The 23,241-nt window shown below is 43.4% G+C and overlaps 1 protein-coding gene across 11 annotated transcripts in view; it reads left to right on the forward strand.

Annotated features, from left to right (window-relative positions):
* SASH1 (SAM and SH3 domain containing 1) overlaps positions 1-23,241 on the forward strand; it is a 281,596-nt gene that overhangs the window by 232,957 nt on the left and 25,398 nt on the right. For 4 of the 11 annotated variants that reach the window (XM_063725047.1, XM_063725046.1, XM_063725045.1 and 1 more), the window contains 3 exons: positions 11,120-11,252; positions 16,326-16,672; positions 22,059-22,133. In XM_063725047.1, coding sequence (XP_063581117.1) covers positions 11,120-11,252; positions 16,326-16,672; positions 22,059-22,133 — 555 coding nt within the window. Of the gene's footprint in view, positions 1-3,254; positions 5,592-9,455; positions 10,959-11,119; positions 11,253-16,325; positions 17,162-22,058; positions 22,134-23,241 lie in introns of those variants that run through there. The other 7 variants (XM_054558281.2, XM_054558280.2, XM_054558279.2 and 4 more) reach the window with 4 other exon arrangements.

Raw genomic sequence — 23,241 nt, forward strand, 5'->3', positions numbered from 1 at the left:
CAATTCTACAATCGAATCATCTTTCTAAAAAAAAAAAAGAATGTGTTAGACATGTTAGAAATTTTACCATAAAGTGTGCATCCAAGGATTATTTGAAAAATTGGAAACAGGCAAATGTCTAATTATGGGGGCCATGATATCAGTAAATTATGGTATACTTTGATGGCTAAATACTACTGTATCATTAATACATTGTATTGTATTGAACATTTGTTGACATGCGAAAATGTTCAAAACATACAGCTTTAAAAAATGAGCTATGAAACAGTGTGGCTACGGTATACACCAGGGGCCTGGGGTTTCTCTAAAGGAAAATCTTTTGAGGCAGCCGTGGCCCAGAGAGTGTCCCCACTTACAGGCAGATGTGTTTTTTCTACTTAGACTGTGCGTGTGCATTTGAGGGAGGATTTGGGGACACTGATAGTGACTAGAGGAGTTGGAGAAGGTAAAGATCAAAGATCACCCTTTCTTGTAAAAAAAAAAAAAAAAAAAAAGAAACATACAGAAACATCAGGGTATATTTTGTGTGTGCATGTGCATATGTGTGTATGGGGAAAAAGTGGGAAGGCATAAACCAAAATCTCTTACTACTTTGTGCATTTTTGCATTCTCCAAATTTTTAATGATACATGTCATGTGTAGTCAGAAACAATAAATGCTACTAACATGCAGATGTGGAAATGAATATGGTCAGGTACATTGTCTGCATGACAGTTAGTGATGGGCTAGGGAATCTAGCAATGCCAATATATGTGCGAAGTCCTTGGATAAAGTATATTTAGTCTAAGGTAGATGAGGAGCAAAGCCAGGAGGGCTTTCCAGAGGAGGCAATATGCAGACTGAAACTTGAAGGATTCATGGGAGTTAGGGGTGTGGATGCAATCAGCAGAGCTGTTTGCGGAAGAGGAGCCATCAGGGCAGTGATGGGCATGGGGTGTTTGAGATGCTGCGAGGAAGCAGGGGGTGAGGACCAGGTGCTCTGATGCCCTTTCTACCACATGGGATCTGAAGAGTGGAGCACAATGTACCAGAAACTGAATCTGACCACACACAGTCACATATTCCACTATAAGGCCTTTGGACCTTGTTCCAAGGAGCTAATGAGGAACAATTCCTCACCATAGGAGTCAAATACTGAAATCCCTTCTCAGCAAATTTGCACATCTACTGTGTTCAAGCCCGCCACCCAGAGAACAGGACCAGCAGTGGCCTTCCCTCACAAAGTCTATCCCCCAATCCGTCCCTCACCAGGAAGCTTCCTAGGGTGGCCTGGCTCAGTCTAGTCTTTCAAATATCCCACAGTTTACTCTGACACATGGCCAGGGCAGAGAGCTACAGGGCTGCGGAGTCTTAACTTCTTCATTCCACAGTGATCGCACCAATATTTATGGGGAGTCTACTATGGGTGGGCACTAGGAATGCAAGGAGCAGGAGATCAGACAAGGCTCCTGGCCCAGGGAGCCTCCTGTTTTCTGAAAGTCAAGCCATGGTACGTCCTCACAAAGGGTCCGACATCGAGTATCTTGATAAATACCTGAATGACTCCCTGAGAGGTGTGGCAGTGAGGTTAAAAAGGGGTGGGCAAGGTCAGCTCTCTCTCCCATCCTCTTAGGACGCTCTCCAAGTCCTGAGCTGTGAGGAGAGGCTGCTCGAGGGAAATACTGGGGATGTATCCTTCCCGCCACCCTTCCCAAAGTATCTGGATAAATCAGTGCACGAACTTCATGTGTATTTCACATGGAACGAGGACTTCCTTACCTGCCAAGCTCTAGGCTTCACATTCAAGGTCTCGTTTTATCCTCTAGAGAGCCCTAGGAGGCTTCTCACTGCCTATCTTAGAAATGAGAGAAGAAACATGCCCACAGCCACATGCTCTTCCCATGTGGCACAGAGGGGATCTGAGTCTTCTCAGAGTTGTCTCAGAGTCTTCTCTATATCTGAACAGCCTGTCCAGAACCAGCCTCAGATGCTGGCCATATGACGAGCTTTCACATGTAAAAAGGTTGTTGGTTTTTTCTGTTTTAGTTTTTTGAGACGGAATCTTGCTCTGTCACCCAGGCTAGAGTGCAGTGGCACGATTTTGGCTCCCTACAGCCACTGCCTCCCAGGTTCAAGTGATTCTTGTGCCTCAGCCTCCTGAGTAGCTGGGATTACAGATGTGCACTATGCCTGACTAATTTTTGTATTTTTCGTAGAGACAGGGTTTCACCATGTTGGCCAGGCTGGTCTTGAACTCCTGGCCTCAAGTGATCTGCCTGCCTCGGCCTCCCAAAGTGCTGGGATTACAGGCATGAGCCACTGTGCCTGGCTGGTTGTTTTTTTTTTGCTTTTTTTTGTTTTTCTTCTTTTTTTTTTGGAGACAGAGTGTCGCTCTGTCACCCAGGCCGGAGTGCAGTGGCATGATCTCAGCTCACTGCAACCTCTGCCTCCCAGGTTCAAGCAATTCTCCTGCTTCAGCCCCCTGAGTATCTGGGATTACAGGCATGTGCCACCATGCCCGGCTAATTTCTGTATTTTTAGTAGAGACGGGGTTTCACCATGTTGTTCAGGCTGGTCTCAAACTCTTGACCTCGTGATCTGCCCACCTCAGCCTCCCAAAGTGCTGGGATTACAGGTGTGAGCCACCGCGCCCAGGTAATTTTTGTATTTTTAGTAGAGACGGGGTTTCACTGTGTTAGCCAGGATGGTCTCGATCTCCTGACCTCGTGATCCACCCGCCTCAGCCTCCCAAAGTGCTGGGATTACAGGCGTGAGCCACCGCACCCGGCCTGGTTGTTGGGTTTTTAAGTGGTCTTTGCTATTTACACAGCACCTAAAAGAGCAGTTCGTGAAAATTAGGTGTTGTTTGAACTCCAGTGAGTTATGAATAGAAGACTGCAGAGTTAATAATAAGGCTGGGCGTGGTGGATCACTCCTGTAGTCCCAGCACTTTGGGAGGCCAAGGCGGGCAGATCATCTGAGGTCAGGAGTTTGAGACTAGCCTGGGCAACATGGTGAAACCCCATCTCTACTGAAAATACAAAAATTAGCTGGGCGTAGTGGTAGGTGCCTGTAATCCCAGCTACTTGGGAGACTGAGGCAGGAGGATTGCTTGAACCCGGGAGGTAGAGGTTGCAGTGAGCTGAGACCAAGCCATTGCACTCCAGCCTGGGCAACAGAGCAAAACTCCATCTCAAATAATAATATTAATAATAATAGTAATAATAATAGTAAAAATATTAAGTCCTTATTGAACTCCAGTTCAGTAAGGATTTCATGTACGCAGTATTTAATACAACCACACTGTAAGAAAAATGTTACTGTACCGAATTTATGTGCGGGAATATTAAGACCCATAAAAGTAAAGTGATTTGCTAGAGAACTTGGTAATTAAACCCAGGTTGTTCTAACCCCTGAGGCCTTGGGCTAATCCTCTTCCCTTTACCCCAGTCTCACTGGGGCACTCTCATTTTCTTCGTTTTTATCCTGTAATGAAGGAATTTGGTGGAAAATGTCTACACTCAATTTTAAGGAACTGTGAGCATAACTTTGCAGCATAGTTGTCAGTCTTGGATGAAGAAAGGTCTTGTTGAGGTAGGGTAGTGGTACAGGAGCAAAACTATACAGTCTCAGATTCTGCCCCTGCCATTGCTGTGAAATGGGATCTTATATGCAAATGTTTAGCACAGTGCCTGGGAATGGTAAGCTTTGGACAAATACAAGTGTTGGAAGTACAACATCGCAAAAGCACCTGGTCCATCAGGTGGTGACAGGGGAGGGGGAGTTTGTGGGAGAATCAGTTTGTGAAATGGGGAACTGGGCAGTGTAGGGAAGGTGTGGTGAGCCCTTGCAGGAGAAAGAAGAGGAAATTCAATAAAGGTTGGGAGGAGATACTTCTGAGCAGAAGACAGAGTGGGAGAAGGGAGTTTAATTCTTGGCAAGGACTGAGAGATGCCAGCCTGCCCAGGGAAGAAGAGCAGGACAAGAGCCAAGGAAAAGGGGATGGAGCTCTGGTGATCTGATGCAGAACCTGCAATGTGTGCATGTTAAAACATGACCCTCCACTTGGGAGCTTCGTATTCCAATTCTCTTTTGTTGTTGTTGTTGTTGTTTGAGATGGAGTCTTGCTCTGTCACCCAAGCTGGAGTGCAGTCGGGCGATCTTGGCTCACTGCAGCCTCAGCCTCCCGGACTCAACCTATCCTCCTATCCCAGCCTCCTGAGTAGCTGGGATTACCGGTGTATGCCACCACGCCTGACTAAGTTTTGTAGTTTTAGTAGAGACGGGTTTTCACCATGTTGCCCAGGCTGGTCTCGAACTCCTGGCCTCAAGTGATCTGCCCACCTCAGTTGGAATTACAGGTGTGAGCCACTGTGCCTGGCCGTTTTTAGTTTAGGTAACCTCTGAATCCTGTCCAACTCTAAATTTCTGTCATTTTAAGGAGGGACAGTGGTTCCTACGCATCTCTGAGTCCTGTGTAGCTAGGTATTTTATGTCGTGTGATGTCCTATAAAGAGATGGGCTCAAGCATTATACATAAAGACTCACCCAATAGGAGGGACATCTAGAAACAAGCAGCTCAAACTGTGCTGTGAGAATAAATGACTTACCCAAGTGAATGAACTTAGCCCTGAAAAGACAAACGTGACTTGCAGCCCACGTCATGGAGACTTTGTATGGGTTTTTAGTCCTGTGTTGTTTAGATGATGTTCTGTTTAAGTAACAGCATGTGCCTAGTGGCTCCCCTGAGATCCTTGAGAAAATTAAATGATCATCTTGTGACACGGTCCTCATGCTCACATTTCTAGAATGCAGGAGAACTCAGATGCTCTGAAATGGGCATTAAAACAGTTTGTTAAGAGAGTTTTAGAAGCACCAATGAAGGGGAAATATCCTACATTTACTCTGGTTGTTAAAATTTTAAAAAGGAATGGGGAGAGAGAGAAAAAGTGACAACTCTAGGAGAAAACCACAATCATAAGTTTTAATTCGGTAATTTCAAAAATAGCCATTGGAAGGTGTCTATTTTCAATTGAGACTACTCCCTTAAGGGGGTGTTCAGAAGAACGTCTGCAAAAGAGATCTTTTTTTAAGTTCAGTCACTTTTAAGGGTTAGTCCTTGTCCTCCTTGTCCTGGATTTGCTCAGATTCTCGCGTTCTTTTTTCTGTCTCTGGAATTCCATAGACAGTAATTAAGGAACTGGAGGCCAGCAGGAGGTCAGGGAGCCTTCCTCAGTGAAAACAGGGATTGTTGGCCATGCACAACACTCCCTTTTTTCCTTGTGGTGAATAGGAGATTTGCTTAGAGCTGATGACTTATGCCTTTCTTGCAAGTTATGCAGTTAGCAAGCGACTGGGGAATCAGTCAGCAAGCAGAAAGAAGCTAATTGAATCCAGTGTCTTCCCCTTTCTCCTTCGGATACTGAGCTGTGACGGTGGAGCCTGCCTGATCATGTAACTCCAGAGAGACATGTTCCAGGAGTGCCTAATCTTAATTTTGAGATTGCGGAGTTGATGCCACAAGAGTGAAGACGCTCTCCGAGTGGGGAGGGGGGTGGGAGGTACCGGACGTCTTCAGAATTGCCCTTTAGGCTTGCTAAATGCCGAAGCCGGTAAGTTACTGAATGCGTTCAATGGGAAAGAAAGAATGTGTTTTCTGTTGCTTCAAGTAAAAGTTTTTGCTGCTCCTGCCTATGATGTTTCTCTCTCTTTTCTTCTTAAATTCCTCTTGATTTGTCCTTCTTCCCCTGTTTACTTCCCTACCTGGTAACTCTGAGCATTTTTGCCCGGCATTTTCACCAGTGAAAATGCGTAACTTTTAGAGAATAGTGAATATTATTTTGAGAATCTGAGACATGAGCATATATGGCTCAGCTGCGAATTGTGGAGGCTTTTCCTGGGGAGGACTTGAATTCAGACAGTGTTGCACATTGCTTTTCATAAGCTTATATCTGATTGGCTTCCTTCTCTTAACTTTAAGATTAATGCTGTGACTACAGCCGACCTAGAAAGCTGAAGCATGTATGTCTGATCATGCACTAGGTTAGAGAGACCAGTGTGTGAATTTCACAGGCAAGTACATTTCCAGTTTCAAATTGCTTTTCAGAAATGTTTAAATATCTTTCGGTGTTATGTGGCGCTGGGGGAGATGAGTGGGCTTAGTCTGGGTGTTGATTGTGACAGCGTGTCGTGTGTTTCGAGCTAGGGAAACAAGCTGAGTGAAAGTGCTTCTGCAAAGGGCACAGTTGTAATCCTGTGATCAGCGTGGTGGTCTCAAGCGGTCCTCCAAAGGGTCTAGTTGCTCCTTGCAAGTTTGTTTCAGCCTTTATTACGGCATATTGCCATTGTGCCTGCACAACTGTGCCATATGGCTTTTGGAAAGGATTTGCTGTGCACGCTGCAGTCCCAAGAACTGTTTGTTACAGGGTCCGGTGAAGTATCTGTTACCTACCAGCAGTGACAGGTTTACTTGGAGCAGGGAGGGGATGCATTTAGTGAGCTCCAGCACACAAATGTTTGTACTTACAGATGCTATGCATTTTGTTCCTTTTTTCTGATCTTCCAGCGTGTAGCTGTGTTATAAAAAGTTCTCCACGCTGGCTCCATGTCTTTCCTATTAGAACATTGCAGATGTGTCAAGGATGCACTTGTTCCAAAAGAAGCGGGGAAGGAAGGAGGCTCCACCCTCCTCCGGGTGCCAAACGGGCCCCATAGGTTCCTCATTCAGCAGCCTGGCCGGCGAATGGTGTGCTATCTCTTTAAAGCAGCTATAGTTTTGTGTCTTGGCTTGGTCAATTTGTTATGGTTTAAAACTGTGGAGCCAGCTGTCTGCAATCTGATGTAATGTTGCTATGGAAACCAGAAATGAAACACTTAAGCATTCACCACAGAATTACTACATATAGCATTAGCCAAAGTAATTAAAAGTTGAGCCATATGGGCTTTCTGCTGGAAAAAATCTGCAGAGGAGAGGCTGGAAATCAAATGTTTCTGTTTACAATATTGGAAATCCACTTTTCCACAATTTTTGGTGGGATAAGTTGCCTTTTTCTCTTGAAGGTTTTCTGGTGAGGAGCTGTCATACAGATGATTGAGTTCACCTTTTCACTGAGAAGATGATCTGTTTAACTCTGACCCAGGGTGGGACAAGGGAGGGGAGGCCACACCATCTCATGTTTGAATGTGTGTAAATATATACTTTTATTTTTTAACTTTAGTTTAAAACCTGTTCTATAATAGTGCTGAGCCTATTTCTTAGAATCAATCATTTATTTTACATACAATGCAGATTTCCTCTATTTTCTACGAAGTTCTTCACATAGGAAGATTTCTTTTAAAATATACATAGTATTTGAATTTAAAAATTATATATTTTTTATGTTTATAAATATAAAAATTCTCAAGCCCCCATCCCTGGTGGTGTATTTCCTGAATAAAAAGACATGCTGGCCAGCCATGGTGGTTCACGCCTGTAATCCCAGCACTTTGAGAGGCTGAGGTGGGCAGATCACCTGAGGGTCAGGAGTTCAAGACCAGCCTGGCCAACAGGGCGAAACGCCATCTCTACAAAAATACAAAAATTAGCTGGGTATGGTGGTGTGTGCCTGTGATCCCAGCTACTCAGGAGGCTGAGGCTGGAGAATCACTTGAACTCAGGAGGCGGAGGTTGCAGTGAGCTGAGATCGCGCCACTGCACTCCAGCCTGGGAGACAGAGCGAGACTCTGTCTCAAAAAAAAAAGACATGCTATGTTATTTTCAGCATTTGGGAAGTGGAATATACTTAAAAAGAGAAATATGACATGAGGAATTCAAGATTTACTCTCCAGTTTAGAAGAAATGCAAGCCTTTTACAGCATTTTTGTGTTAAAACAGCTGGAGAGAATTTTTTAAAGGCAAATATTTCACAACCCTTTTTTCCTCTGGACTCAGTAGGAAGTGAGAAGTCAGCACCTCTCCATCAATATCATGGATGCAGCAATACATTCTTGGGATAGGTTGTTGAACTCAAGTAACTTCTAGGCTGACTTCTAGGTAATTTTCTATTACACACACACACACACACACACACACACACACACACACACACACACACACACACACACACACACACACACACACACACACACACACACACACACACACACACACACACACACACACACACACACACACACACACACACACACACACACACCCTTGGATGACCTGGGTTTTATGTTGCATTTTTCTTCATATAAATTGTGCCGCATCTATCTTGTCTAATGTCCAAAAAATGATCATGGAAAAGAAGGACTTGGTTGCCATGGTTTGTGATTTGTCATGTCAATGACAAACACCTCCAAATCTTGATTTTTCTAGAAAAATAAAAATAGCATTAATTCAAAGGTACAAAGAAGTATAATTCAAAGGTATAATTCAAAGGTATGTTTCTCAAAAATAAATGGAACATGTGAAAACAATTAAATAAGTACCTGGAATATGTTACTTTTTGCCACAGTGAATCTGGGCAGAGGAAAGTAGAATTTTATGAGGAAGGCATTGCCTTTAAATCTACTGTCCTGGTTTAACTATTTTGATTTCTTCTTGGAAAGTTCACTCTAGTACATATAATGATTTGTGTCTTTGTGGACTAAAATTTTGTATTAGTTTTTTCTATACCCCATTTCTTTTCTTACTGCCCACTGTCCCATGCGTACACACACCCACACCACCACCAACAACCAGCAAACTAGGTATGAGGTGTACACATCAGTAATTTTCATCCTATAACACAGCTTCTTGTATTTTGATTACAAACAATCTGTACCTATTTCATTTTCATTTGATTTCAACATTTTTATTTTTATTTTTATTTTTATTTTTTTGAGACAGAGTCTCGCTCTGTCGCCCAGGCTGGAGTGCAGTGGCATGATCTCGGCTCACTGCAAGCTCCGCCTCCTGGGTTCACACCATTCTCCTGCCTCAGCCTCCCGAGTAGCTGGGACTACAGGCACCCACCACCACGCCTGGCTAATTTTTTGTATTTTTAGTAGAGACGGGGTTTCACCGTGTTAGCCAGGATGGTTTCAATCACCTGACCTTGTGATCCTCCCACCTCGGCCTCCCAAAGTGCTGATTTCAACATTTTTAAATGTGAGGGTTAGAGACATATTCTAGGTTTGTCCCATTGATAGTTATAGAGACTTTCTATAACATAATGTTGATTCTTCTTCTATTAGAATTGCTTGGCTTTTGAGCTACATCAAGAGAGCAGAATGTTTTTAAATGTTTATATGTAATTCCATGAACTGTGGGTTTTTCAGGTGCTGGTTACCCAGAATGAGGGTTAACCAAGTTCTCATTCCTCTGGTTGACCGCTCCAGCCATTTCATCACATGTCAACAATCCAACCAAGTAGAAATGAAACTCAAACCAGACAATACCATTCTGTATTATGAACTACACTTATTATTCTATTTTAATTTTTTATATTTTTAGTTTTAAGCCTAATTGCCAGCATCCAGTGTAGCCTCTCCCCACTGTTACCTGGGAGTCTAGTTCCCATTCTTTATTACCAGGTAACCAGTACTTAGCTTTAATTCTGACACTTGCAGGCAACATTTTATCTAGTAATTTTAGAGAAATTGGACATAGATATTGATACACTTTACAGAAGAGAAGTCTGAGAAACACTTCTGTCCTGATGACTTGCTGATGTTAGGTTTATAGTTAACCATAAGTGGGTAAACGGTTTGCTGATAGTCATACAGGGAGAAAGTACCATGGCTCCATGCCTTGAGTTCCAGGGTGAGGACAGAGGCCAGGACATTAGTTGTTTATATCCCTTACTATCCTTGTACTAACGTTTGTGCCATAGTGCAAAGAGGACTCACAACGTGCACCATTTTTATGCCTAAATAATGCGTAGAAACTCTACTTCTTCTTCTCTTGAGGTATTCTCTGCAACTCTTGCTTATCTGTTTTATTGTCTGTAACACTGGGATTAGTGAGAGCTTTTCTTTGGGAGAAAAGTCTCTACATTAGACTCGTGTTCAGAGATGAGGCTTGTTTTTGTTTTGTGTGTTCATTTGAGGCATTTGTCTTCCTACTATTCCATGAACTGAGTTGGAGAAAATGGAGAGAAGGTTGTTGTCAGGGCGTGCGATGTGAGCTGGAATTGCTCACCTGCTGCACAGGGTGTGCCGAGGCGGCTGCTCCCAGGCATGCCCACGCACCCGTACTGCACGCTTATTTAGCCAGAGATCTCTTCTGCTGTTTTACATTTTGAACAGATACAACAGAGGAAGCTGCATATTGGATGTTGGAGCTGACTTAGAAATGAAACCCTCATTTTGTTCACAAGGAAAGGATTGTTTTTTAGCCTGGGTCACTGCTGCAGAGAGAGATTTTTTTTCCCTCTCTCTGTAATGTTTGATACTTGAGGGAAAACAGCTGGGCCTGAGCATGCTGACTCCCTGTAAAGTGCAATGGGCTGCTGGGGAATATGGACTGTACTGTATGGCTGAAAGGTCAGCTTTTTCCCTTGTCTCTCTTGGAGGAATGCAGGGTCTGTCCTCACATTCGCCTTGTAAGCCCTTAGAAGGAGCCGGGAGAGGCGGAAGGGCTGGCTGCAATGTGGCAGACAGTCTTAGCCAATGGGATGGAAGAGGCTGTTTGCATCTCTTTCCCTTTCCTGCCCTGCTGTTTTTGATTTTTGGGGGAGGGCTGGAAAAAGCCAACAGAATTTTGGTTTGGAGAAGTAGTTGATGACCACGTTAAACAGCAAGCCCCGATGGGCCAGACAGATGAGAGCCTGGCCCAAACCACAGCAGTGAAACTGGAATTACAGGGCCAGCATCGGAGGGAGAGTCCTGCCGGAGTCCTCCTAAAAGAGGACAAGGAAGTAGTTGAGACAGATGTCCCCACAGGCCAGTTGAGGGCAAGAATGTGTGTTTCCATGCCTAGGACCTAATTCTACGCCGATTTAGATCTTAAGATGGTATGTGGCACTTTGTAAACCTCTTGGGCAAATTTGTTGGTTCCCAAGTTCAGCGACAGAGCTGCCGAGGTTCAGACTGGCAGCAAGGCCGGCTACATCCAGCCGCACGGGCAAAGCTTGGAGCAATTATCTGATTAACTTTTCCTTTGTTTCTTTGCCAGTCAAGAGAACAATCGGATGATGAGACTGAGGAGTCGGTGAAGTTTAAGAGGTTACACAAGCTGGTAAACTCCACTCGCAGAGTCAGAAAGAAACTAATTAGGGTGGAAGAAATGAAAAAACCCAGCACTGAAGGTAAAAAAAAAAAAAAAAAAAAAAGGCAAACTCCACCCTGGTTATTCCAAAAGAAATCATTTGGGGTCAGTTTCTCAGTAGAAAAGGGATACGATTTCAAGTGGAAAATGCATTGAGCTCTGGCTGAATCTGGCAGGACTGTGCCTGCCAGCAGAGTGATGCTCAGATGCGATGATGTGATGGAATGAAGGGTCCTGGTGTCAGGCGTTTGGGGTGCTTAGTCATTTAAATTTAAAAGACGGGAAATGGAAATTTTCTCGAGGTGTAGTATAGCTTTATGTATGAGCTTATACCATTTTATATAAACTTTCTAACTTTTTCACGTGAGCCTCCAATCCCAAAAAGGACTATGGTTCTTGCTCAGTGAATTTAGTTCAAATTTGATATACATACATTTTGAAGAAATGCCTAACAATCAAGGCACCTAATATCCCTTTAAATTTCTCGGGGATGATTTGTTCTTCCTGTACAGAGTCTGAAGTCTCAATTCAAATGGGGGCTTTAAGGACCTAGGATTCGAAGAGAATCTTTTAAGAGTTGTATTGCTGGGGTTAGCCAGGTGAATCAGTAATGTCAAAAGACATCAGCTTGGATTTATTGAAATGGATAGTTAGCCTTTGACATATAATTATGACAGTTCAAATCTCAACCGTATTCATCTCTCTTGCTAGTGATGTGCATTTGCAGCATCTTATAAATTCTCCCCAAAAAGGTAAAATAAAAGAATAAGATTTTTCTGTTAGAAAAATGAAAATAATTGAATTGGATAAAAATATTGGAAAGACTATGCTTTTTAAAAAACACCTTACTTGTTAAAATGTCATATCTACATTGTGAGGAATTTCAAAATTTTAACATGTAGGTTTTAAAATTATTTTTGTAGAGGCGTTTTTGTTATATAGAAATAAAATCAAGCCATGTAAAGAAATGAATTTCCCCTTATTTGCAAAGATAAGGGTTTTTTGTTTTTATTGCTGCTTTTAATTGTGTTTGTTATTATTTGTGGGTTTAAATCCCTTAGAATAATACTGAAGCTAAGTGGGTAACTGTGAGAAAATGGGGATTAGAAGGGGAAAAAAAAAAACATGGGGAGAGAAATCAGCTTTATGGCCAATTTCATAAACTAGGGTTGTTTTCAATTCTGGGGTTTCATTAGGGTATCTTTTTGCGTGGTAATTCTGTTTACATTTGGATGCAATGCTGATTTTACATTTGAGTGTTTTAATACCTGCCCGCCAGTTGTGAATTCCACAGTATTGAATGTACCCTGTGGCGGCCCTTACTGAAATCACAGACAGGGTCAGTTGGTACTGTTAGGGGGAGCCATATGGGATTGCCAACATTCAACTTTAAGGACACATTTGGTAACAAATCTCATGAACACTCGGCCAAAATCAAGCCTCAAATATAACAAATAGATGGGTGGGGTTCATCCATAACTGAGATAACGTGGGCAAAGTACCTAGTCCTGGGCCTGTTCCCCAGTGGGCCCTTCACACATGATAGTGGTGTGTTAAAGCAGCCTTTCCACTAGAATAACATGATTAAAAATACAGACATTGTAATTTGCATATTTATTTTAGAATAAATCAATCCAACTATCTTTGAGAGGCATCAATTGAAAAGGAAAAATATACCAAAAGGGATAACTCTAGAGTAAAAAGTAATAACCATATGGAATTCTGGCTCTGAACTTTAATTTATCTGGGCACAAATCAGGCTTCACAGATGGAAGATTGATTTAGTGAGCTCAGATCCTAAGGTACACTCTGGCATCTGATGAGTCAGGGTGCTGAGTTGCTGTTGGCCAAGCTCACCCATCTTCTCAGGAGAGGTCCCAGGTCTGTGTGTAGCTCAAGGCGCCTGCTTTGGGCTGCCCCCCATTTCCCTGCTAAACTGGAACTTCCTCCAACCCCTGCACAATAGAGAACTCTCTGAGGGTCTTCACTGGCAGTGGTACTTGGGACAGGCTACCTTGGCCCCTGTCCATCTTGCAGAGCAGGAAGGATTCATACTCCAGTAGGCCCCCCCTCCCCCCTCCCCCACCCTTGGACTTACAAAGGGTTGATCCTTTGACTTCCTATGCCTGTGCTAATACCAAGTTGTCTGCATGATAATTATCATGTATTGAGGGCACAGCATGTGCCAGGCACTTTCCTTAACACTTTAGATTTTATGTTCTCTTTAATGTCATCCTCAGAATAGCTACCAGAAGTAAGCACTTACACCATCCTCATTTCACAAACGAGGAAACTGAGACTCAAAGAGGCTAAGTAATTGACTCCTGGCCACTCAGCTAGCCAGCAGAAGGCCCAGCACGGTGTCCAGGCAGCCTGCTCCCTGACAGCAGCCTGTTCTCACTCCGCTGCCACCCCCTCCCCCACCAGCTCTGGAGTCCTCGGAAAGCTAGGAGAGAGATCAGTTCTTCACTCATTCTCACCCTTGCACCCTGGGTTTCAAGTCCTTATCCTGTCACGGACAACCCTGGCCAATCTTTAATCTAGGCTACATCGGTGCCCTTTATCTGCCCATTTCTGTGTCTTTGCCACAGAATGGACACCCTTCCTTCCCTCATTGCTCCCACTCAGTTCTCTCTAGTAATGAATCGCCAGTTTTGTAGAAAGCCTTTCAGTTCATACAGCACTTTCACGTAACTCTTTTATGAGGATAATGTTTACTGTTATCATCACAACAGCCTTGCCAGGGATATTATGGAAAGATAGATAGGTAGGCAATATTACAGATGAGGAAACAGAGGCTCAGAGCCAGGAAGTAATTGCCCAAGGTCATGGAGCTGTGAGTGGCAGAGCCGGGCTGGATGCAGAGCATACCCCTGAGTTCCTGGCATTAAGTCAGCCCACAGCCTGTCTCTCTCCTCCTGCCAAAATCACCTTGCCTTTGATAAGCCGGTCTCAGCTGAATAAGACAGATGGAGGCCTTCATGTGAAGGAAATCACAGCAAATGTGATGGAGTGAGCTCATCTGGATGGTCACTCTTCCAGTAGGAGAGTTGTACGCTCAAGTCAGAGAAGGATGGGAGAAGCGATGCTCCAAGTTCAAGCCGTCCAGGTCAAGGTTGGGATTCCAAGCCACTGGTCAGGCTCAGACGGAAAAGCCCGCACTACAGGAGGCCTGCCCTCGGCACCGGCAGATGCAGCCTCCTGGGAAGCATTTGCTACATTTCCCTCACAACCCCTTACCAGATGCTGACTTTCCTGAACCCGAGAATAGAGCTACATTTGTCATGGACATGCGTGCACCAGCTGGTTCCAGACTCAGATGTGATACCAAAGTATTGGAATCTCTGACAACAATCCTAAGCACAGAGCCCAGAAAATGTCCAAAACAACTGCTGAGTGACAGATCCTTAGGATACGCAGGGTGGACTCACCTGACTTCCCTGAAACCCCTTAGGACTGTGGGTGGAGAAGGGCCTTTGCACATCTGCGTGGACACCTGGGTGGATGGTGAAGCCACAACCACTCTCGACTTCTTTAATAGAGAAGTCCATGGTTGGGCTGCCCCTGCCACAGGTTGTGCCTGTAGTCTTGGCTCAGTCGCTTCTTCTTGGAAGTGGAGGGTAGACTATAACTAGAAGAGGTTGCCATTTTTATTTCCAACAGCATAAGAACCCTTGGTCTCCACACCTTGTCAGTCAGGTGTCCTGAGGAAGGAGCGGGAAACTTCCAGGATATTTGTACCCTGCCTCTGGGCTGGTGAATTTCTGTGAGAACCCCAAATCCTGCCTTTAAACTCCTTCTGAAAGATCCCTGAACAATTCTTCAGGGGACTGTGGGCTAGGCAGAGTTTTACATCTTCTTTCCCACTTACCACCTTCCCCACCACCGTCTGCTGGACATGAATGTAAAGTTGACCTTGGGTTGTATTTAATAGCAGCTGTTCTTTTTTGTTGTTGTTGTTAGATTTGTACCTATAAATCCCGTCAATTGGGAAAGTAAGCCATTTTTAGAATTTTAAAGGACGGCTGCCGTTCTTTTCCCCTATGAGTTTTGCTCTGAACTGAGCATAGCTCCCCTTTTTCTCTGACATTTAACCACACACTGGCGCCCTCGTCCCAGCTGGTATATTTAGTGCCATCCTTCTGTTCCAAGGAAATTTTCCTTTTTTCCTCTTCACAATTCAGCGGGTGGAAAGCTGCAGAGCTCAAAGTTTCCCTATAATTAAAGGGACACAGCCAGTTGGGATCGCTACACCCACAGTTTGACCTACTTCTTTTCTCACATCTGTTCACATAACACATGCGGAAAAGAACTCGGTTTTCCTGCCAGCAAGTCCAAACCTTTCCACTGGGCTCTGGAGGGCTTGGCTTGCCACCTGGCTCCAGTGAGGGCTTCAAGAGCTGGAATCCCTGAGACCAGTGGGACCCTGGAGCTGCCTGCGTGTCAGGGCCCTTAAACGCCCTTGCTGCTTCCTAGCGAGGCCTGAGTTGATGGGAGTATCTGGCCGGGATCACTGAGTTTCCTAACTTTTTGCATTTGGCCTGTCAGCTGGAGACGATTTGTCAGTCACATTTGCAAGATACAACCCTTTATAGTTTTTCTCCCCACCAAAACTTCCTTGGAGATTTAGTCACTCAAATGGCATATGTACCAATAAAACAATCACTGTCAGCCACATGACATTTATCACACTCCAACTATAAAAAGCGACCAGAGCCAACATAAAGGAGTGCCTTTCAGAAGGGGTAAAGATCCTGATTCCTAGTTTCAGAGGGTTGCATTTACAAACTGCGGAGGGCATTATCTCGAAATGCTAAGGCATATTGTGATTATGGCTAGCTTAGGTTTTGCGAACGGCATTTTAAATACGCCTGTGAAGGTGTTAGGTCTACAGAAATTTTTAAAGAAGCAGAAAACACATCTGAAACCTTTTAACATTAAGCTCGTGTGAAACCATATATTTGCACAGTACATTTTCATTTTTCTGTACATATGTAAGTGGGAGCTGGGTTTATAAAGAGGGTCATGATACGGAGAAAGGTGGTGAATATAAAGAAAGATGTATGCAAGAATGCAAAGGTGTGTTCACAAGAGACTGTTGGTTTCCCTCCAGGTGGGGAGGAGCACATGTTTGAGAATTCTCCCGTCCTGGATGAACGGTCCGCCCTCTACTCTGGCGTGCACAAGAAGCCCCTTTTCTTTGATGGCTCTCCTGAGAAACCTCCCGAAGATGACTCAGACTCTCTCACGGCGTCTCCATCCTCCAGCAGCCTGGACACCTGGGGGGCTGGCCGGAAGTTGGTCAAAACCTTCAGCAAAGGAGAGAGTCGGGGCCTGATTAAGCCCCCCAAGAAGATGGGGACATTCTTCTCCTACCCAGAAGAAGAAAAGGCCCAGAAAGTGTCCCGCTCCCTCACCGAGGGGGAGATGAAGAAGGGTCTCGGGTCCCTAAGCCACGGGGTAAGTACGGATGGTGTTTGCTTCTATGACAACCACCGTCGCAGGCACCACCTTCTGGTGTCCCTGGAGGAGTTTCAGAGTGTCCGGAAGCAAATCCGCTTGAGGAAAACGGATACTAATTATTCCTGTTCCAGAGCTTTTCTCTGCCAGCGTCCCTCCAGAAAAGGCGTCACCAGCACCACCTGTGACCTGCAGCTGCTCCGGCAGAAAGGCAAAGGGGGCGGGAGCTGCGGCTTCCCCGGCAGGAGGGTGCGCGGGCGCACCTCGGTCAGCGAGTTCAATATCACCTACGTGGTGGAGCGGAGCCTGTACAGCCACCTGAACCTGACCCAGCTAGTGCGGCCTGCCTCAGACAGGACCCTGAGCAAGGCTGAGAGACAGGACCTGAGGCGGTGCCTGCTGGAGGAGGATGAGGAGGCAAAGAGGAAGTGGGCCGCCACGGTCGACCGCTGTACTAAAAGGGTTCTCTTGAGAATCCACCAGAAGTCTGTGAGTCACAAAGATGGTCCTGAGGACGGCCTTGTCATTTCTGTGATGTGCAGTCAAGCATTATGGCCTTTCTTCTGCGGGGACCGGCTTCCTCCCCTCTCTCCTGCTCATGACGTCAGGGCACATCCCACCATCACCTTCAATTTCAAATCCTGCTTTCTCTTCCAGGCAGCTTTCACCTTCTCTTCCATTTCTCCTCTTGTCAGATGAAGCTGAGTGCCCATTAAAATAAGCATTGAAGCTAATCCAGAGAGGGGCTTCCAGGGTACAGGGGTGGGGTTTGGCCGCCTCCAGGAGTGGCTGTCTTGATTCTCGGCCATTATGTCACTTGACCTCAAAGAAGCTGATTCAAAACAGAAGGGCATTTCACCCTTGAAAGAGATGCTTGCTCTTGGTTTTAAAATTAAAACAATAGGAGCAGGCTCATGGAAAAACTGCCATCATCACAGTCACCAATTCGGTGATTTGAAAACATTATAAAGCACATTTATTTTATTAGTAGAGGCAAGCAGAAAGTTCGTAAATCTAACAACAAAAATGGGAGCTTTTTTGTTTTACTTAAGTCTATTCCATGTTCTTATCTTTATAAACAAATCAACATTTGGAAATGCCTTCCCCTAGCCTATAGATTCTTCTGTACTCAGCAAGGAATAAAGTACTCACTTTCAAAGAGTAGGATGTTTTTCATTTTTAACACTGGATGATCAGAGAGACCTAGTAAGATTTATTTTCAAGGCATGACTTACTTTGAACTTCAGAATATAGATATTTTTCCTTCTGAAATTCCCACCTAACTTTTAGTTTGCACAGTGGCGCATATAAAATGGTGCAAAATGAGGAAGTAGATTTCTTGGCCCTCTGTCACCTGGCACCTTGCTCGATCTGCTCAGGACGGTTGGCTGTGGGCCCTTTTAAAGACCTGAAAGAATAGAGTGTCCTTCAATAGTGGTTTTCCCAGGGGGCCTTCCCGTTCATGAGCAGGATGTTCTTCCCCAGACAATTAGTGTAATTTAAATTCATTCAGTCAGGTTCTGCTTTTGTGAAAGTGAAGACGGATTGGTCAATGCCATTCTTAAAACGACCTTCTCTGTTGTAAAAGAATCCTTAGGTCCTTCCTAGCCCCTGGGTTTTCCACATATTTCCACATGTTGACTTTCTTCCTAGATCTTATTTTCTGTCCTTTCATATTCACGTAATTCTTGCAGCACTTTTAATACTACTAGTATGTAGCAGGAACTTTGCTTCTGGCTCTTTCTGTATCATGGCAACAGTTTTTCAATGGTTTTTGTTTTAAAATAACAATTCTCTTTCTCACTCATTCAGCCTCTGGTTTGCTCTGACTCACAGATATTTTGAAAAATAACCAGTCTTAGTTTTATGTATTTATTTTTTACTTTCAGAAGTGTTCTACCCAGTTCATCTGCTCTTGTACATTTTGACATGACCTTGATAGAACAGACGCACTTCTTCTGTTAATTGATGACTCACCTCTGTGAGTTTACATCATGTAATACTGAGAATTTTCCCAATCTGAGCACCTTGAATTGTTGATGTGCCTCTCATGTTAGTTACTGTCAGATTAATACTATAACTCCATGAGGGCTTTGTCTCTAGAAGTTATATTTCTGGGATTTGTGCTAGTTAGTGTTGTGGGCCGGTGATTAATTCTTCATTGACATTGAGTATGGACATTTGGGCAAGCTCATCTCCAGGCACCGCCCCCACCTAACGTGCTCCTGTGTAATCCCTATCCCAAGTATCAGTCTGAGGCTGAGTATTTTTAAAATACTGTGAGCTTGAGACACTAATGGACAGTTTCAACACTTGCAAAAATATGTGTTCAGTAGGAAGTTATATATTTGCATATTCCTTTTCTTGTAGTACAGTTGTACAATCAAACAAATTTAACTTTCTAAGTATCCAGAGAATGTAAATAAGTGTTTTATCTTACAATAGAAAGAACTTTTTTAAAAAGGGATTAGTCTTATTTCTTTGCTAGATTTATTTAAAAGGTTATTTTCCATTCTCCTTGTCAAATTTCTTTCATTTTATCTAAAAGTTTCCTTTATTCTTCAACCTCAATCTCTTTGTCTTTCAAAAATGCCATATTTGCTTGATGAAGCCTCAGGGAAATGATAATGCTTTGTATCCACTGGAAGTGGTCACTTGTCTCGTATTTTATTTGGTCATTCAATTTTTGTTTGAGAGAACAGACATGCATGACATTTTGCAATTTTGTCCATTTTTGAATTCAACCCCAAAACATGTGTTTCCAACTGCATGGCCATTCCATTGACTAGCCCTCCTCATCCCAAGCATCTATCTAAAGTGTTTTTATAATTTTCAGTACAGGAGGTGTATGAACTAAAAAAACTTCATTTAGGCTTCATTTATTTAGGTCATCAACGTCAAAGGCTGGTTGATGTATTGATTTATTTTTTATGAGTCTCTTTACAGTCCATTTTCTCTTTTGAAGGAATGCTGTTTAAAGAACTACTTGATCTTATAGAAAAAGTTAGAAATTAATTCAAGCAATCTTTATTGTTATATTCTTTGTCACTCCTCCACTGTAAAAAAGAATCAATTCCAGATATCTTAGCCTATCACTGAAAGAGGTTTTAGTTGGTAGTTAAGAAAACTGGTCCATTCTTTAAGTTTTTCATTTTAGAAATAAATGCATATAATAGGCATGTGAAAACTTAAATGAGATTCTAATTTATTGCAGTCATAATTTCCACATAAATTCTTTGTCAGTTATTTCATAGGTATCAGAAATAACTTCAGCGCCAACATTGCAGTAGATGCTGTAGTTTAAAGCAGGGACATGCAAAAGCTATACAATGATGAGGCATCTGGGCGCCATACCATGTCTGTGAAGCCCTGAGTCACGGGAAAGGAACTAGAATAAAATCACTGCTTTTGCAAGAAGGAGGAAATGTACATGGCATTATAAGCTGGAAAGAGAAGGTTAACGTTAAAAATTAGCCTTAAGAGGTGGTCATAACATTGCTTACCCAGTTAGGTGATTTGGTGAATATATTTGTGTAGAAAGGTTTTTCTCTTTCTATAGAATAGATATAGGTCCAGTTAAGCTGATGATAAAAGAAATCAGATTGCCCATTGATATTTAATACAGAATTAGGATAATGTCTATTAGAAAACAAGTCGGTAGTAGCAACAGCAGCAGCAGCATTGGTGAATAAGAACAGCTCTGAGACATCCTGATGTCAGTTGTCATGAAATGCTTTCCTTAACTCCTAGCCCTCCCCAGACCCCAATGGCTATCTCTCACTTTGTGGCCCATTCCTGGTATGCTCTGATTTTATAGTTGAACTCCAAGATTAGATTGTAAGGCCCAGAACAAAGCTCCAGCCCTGCATTTGCATATTTGTAATGTTAACTAAGCCTCAACTTCAGTATAACAGCTGTCAGGATGACTACCACATTCTCAGTACAGCCTTAATGAAAAGTAGTGGAAGAAACCAGCATTCACAGAGTGTCTGTCTTGTGCCAGGCAGTGCGCTAGAAGGCTTCAAATATGATATAAGTATTATTTTAATAATGAAGACTCTAAAGCTCAGAGAGTGTAAGTACTTACCTGAGATCACACAGCAAGTAAGTGGCAGAACCAGGATTTGCGTCTAGATTTCTGTGACTTCAAAAACATAGGCATTTTCCTTCTAGGATGTTTCTACTTTATCAATTCAGTTAATTTTATATATATATATATTTTTTTTAATGAATAAGCAATGCTTATAGTATATTAGGTTGGTGCAAAAGTAATCGCAGTTTTTGCCATTGAAAATAATGGCAAAACTGCGATTACTTTCGCACCAACCTAATACATTGTACTTTTCTGTTCATTTCTTCCATTTAATAGCTGTTCATTAGACTTCTCTGAGAAGCTGGTAATACAAAATATTGAAGCCCAAATCTACAATTAAACTTTTATTACTGATTTTTAAAAAAGATAATTAGCTGTAACATTAATGTGGGTTGCGGGGCGCGGAGCAGTCACTCAGTGGCTTTTACTAGAAAAACAACAGTGAATTTGAACCAAGTTCTGCAAATACAAAAATCACTAAGATATAAGCAGTTCCGTGAAGTTTGTAACCACCTAAAAGGATAATAAAGTTTTCATTCTTTATAACACCAGCATTTTTCCTATTGAAATTAAAGAGTGTGGTCAAAGACAGTCACTGAATCAACCGTTTTCTTTCTGGGCAAATGTGGCATCTTCATTCACTGAGAGAAAAGGGTCACCATGAATTAACTTGGGCAGTTCGATGGGAAAGTTACCAGCGCTTTTGGCTAGGATGGGGAAGCAGTGAGTGAGTAATTCTCTTGGCCTGATTGGACAACTGTAAACATAACCTTTTCCCCCCCTCTTCTCAGCGATTTAAAGCTAAACAAAACGAAAGTCTGTTTGAAAAGCTTGCTGTTGGTGTCAGAGCCATGGGATTTCAAACCTGGGTTTTCAGGATGCCTGAGTACATGGATCCTCTAACACATATCCCTTCATTATCTCTACTGAATGTAGCTGATGTTAGGGGAAGTTCTGTGCTAGAGACAGGGAATCTCACAGCACTGGACTCATGGAGGGTTTTTCTTTTGTTTTTCAGGCTTTTTTAAAAAATGGTTGGTTTTTGCATGTTAAGGGGATTCTAGACCTCTGGGGTAGGCAGAGTTCCAGTGGCCTGTGAAAGGGAAAAATGAGTGAAGTTTCCTTACGACATGACTCATGTGTCTTTTTCTCATCATTTCTCGTTTTCTACTTTCATCCTGTCCGCGTATTTGTGATTCAGAGATGTCCTGCAAACAGGGACTGCTGGGTTGGTGCACTGCCGGCTGGCTTAAGCATAACTGGATTTTTTCTGCCCTGCCCTCTTTTCCACAGAGAACCTGCAGTTTTGGAGGATTTGACTTGACGAATCGCTCTCTGCACGTTGGCAGTAATAATTCTGACCCAATGGTGAGTAGCGTCAGAGGAAAGCAAAAAATATGGATTCAGGCGATGAGGTTGACAATAGTTGACCATTGAGCATCTTTGAGAATTGATACTGGGTACTGTTTCCCTTGGTAATCCTGAGTAACGTTTGGAAAAATGCTCTATTTCACTCACCTTACAGACTCCACTGTTCCACATGGAAGGAGATGACCACTCTCACTGCCATCTCCTTCCTTGAGTAGCACAGTTCCTTTAATGCCTTTGCTTCCGGTTTTCTTCAAGTAACAAATCCAGATAAGTCTGGCCTCTGTGGTCTGAGTCATTTTGCACGCGGCCTTTTCTTCTTGCTAGTTGCAAGCATGTAACTACTACACACACATAGTGCCATGAAGTGGAGCCCTGTGATTTGGTCCCCAAGAGTATGTGCTGGCATTTTGGAACACCAGTCTTATTACGGGCCCAGTACCTGGCCCCACATGGCCTATACTAAGCCTAGGGTTTTGTGGTCTGGGGTGTCCTGGAATGAACCCAGTCCCTGTGGGACCAAAGCAGACCAGATCCCTCAGGGGTCTGGTGTCAGGCCCAGGTGTCTGCCCTCTCAGACCTGCTTTGGGGTCATAGTCTAGGGATAGGCCACCACAGTGGCACACAAGTTTTGTTTCCTGAAATTTGCTTTCTCAGACCCCAAGGGTGAAGGTGAGTCTTTTTTTTTTTTTTTTTTTTTTTTTTTTTTTTTTTTTGAGACGGAGTCTCGCTCTGTAACCCAGACTGGAGTGCAGTGGCACAATCTTGCCTCTCTGCAACTTCCGCCTCCCAGGTCCCAGTTAAGCAATTCTCCTGCCTCAGCCTCCCGACTGGCCAGGATTACAGGTGCACGCCACCATGCCCAGATAATTTCTGTATTTTTAGTAGAGATGGGGTTTCTTCATGTTGGCCAGGCTGGTCTTGAACTCCTGACCTTGTGATCTGCCTGTCTTGGCCTCCCAAAGTGCTGGGATTACAGGTGTGAGCCACTGGGCCCGGCCTTTGGTGAGTCTTATATGTAGTTTAGCTTGTCCTTTGCATTGTGTCATAAAACTGTAAAATGAAGATTTCATGTTTCATATTTGTTATGATCATGGGTCAGCTAAAA

This window comes from Pongo abelii, chromosome 5, assembly GCF_028885655.2.
Source record: "Pongo abelii isolate AG06213 chromosome 5, NHGRI_mPonAbe1-v2.0_pri, whole genome shotgun sequence".
Classification (NCBI taxonomy): Eukaryota; Metazoa; Chordata; class Mammalia; order Primates; family Hominidae; genus Pongo; species Pongo abelii.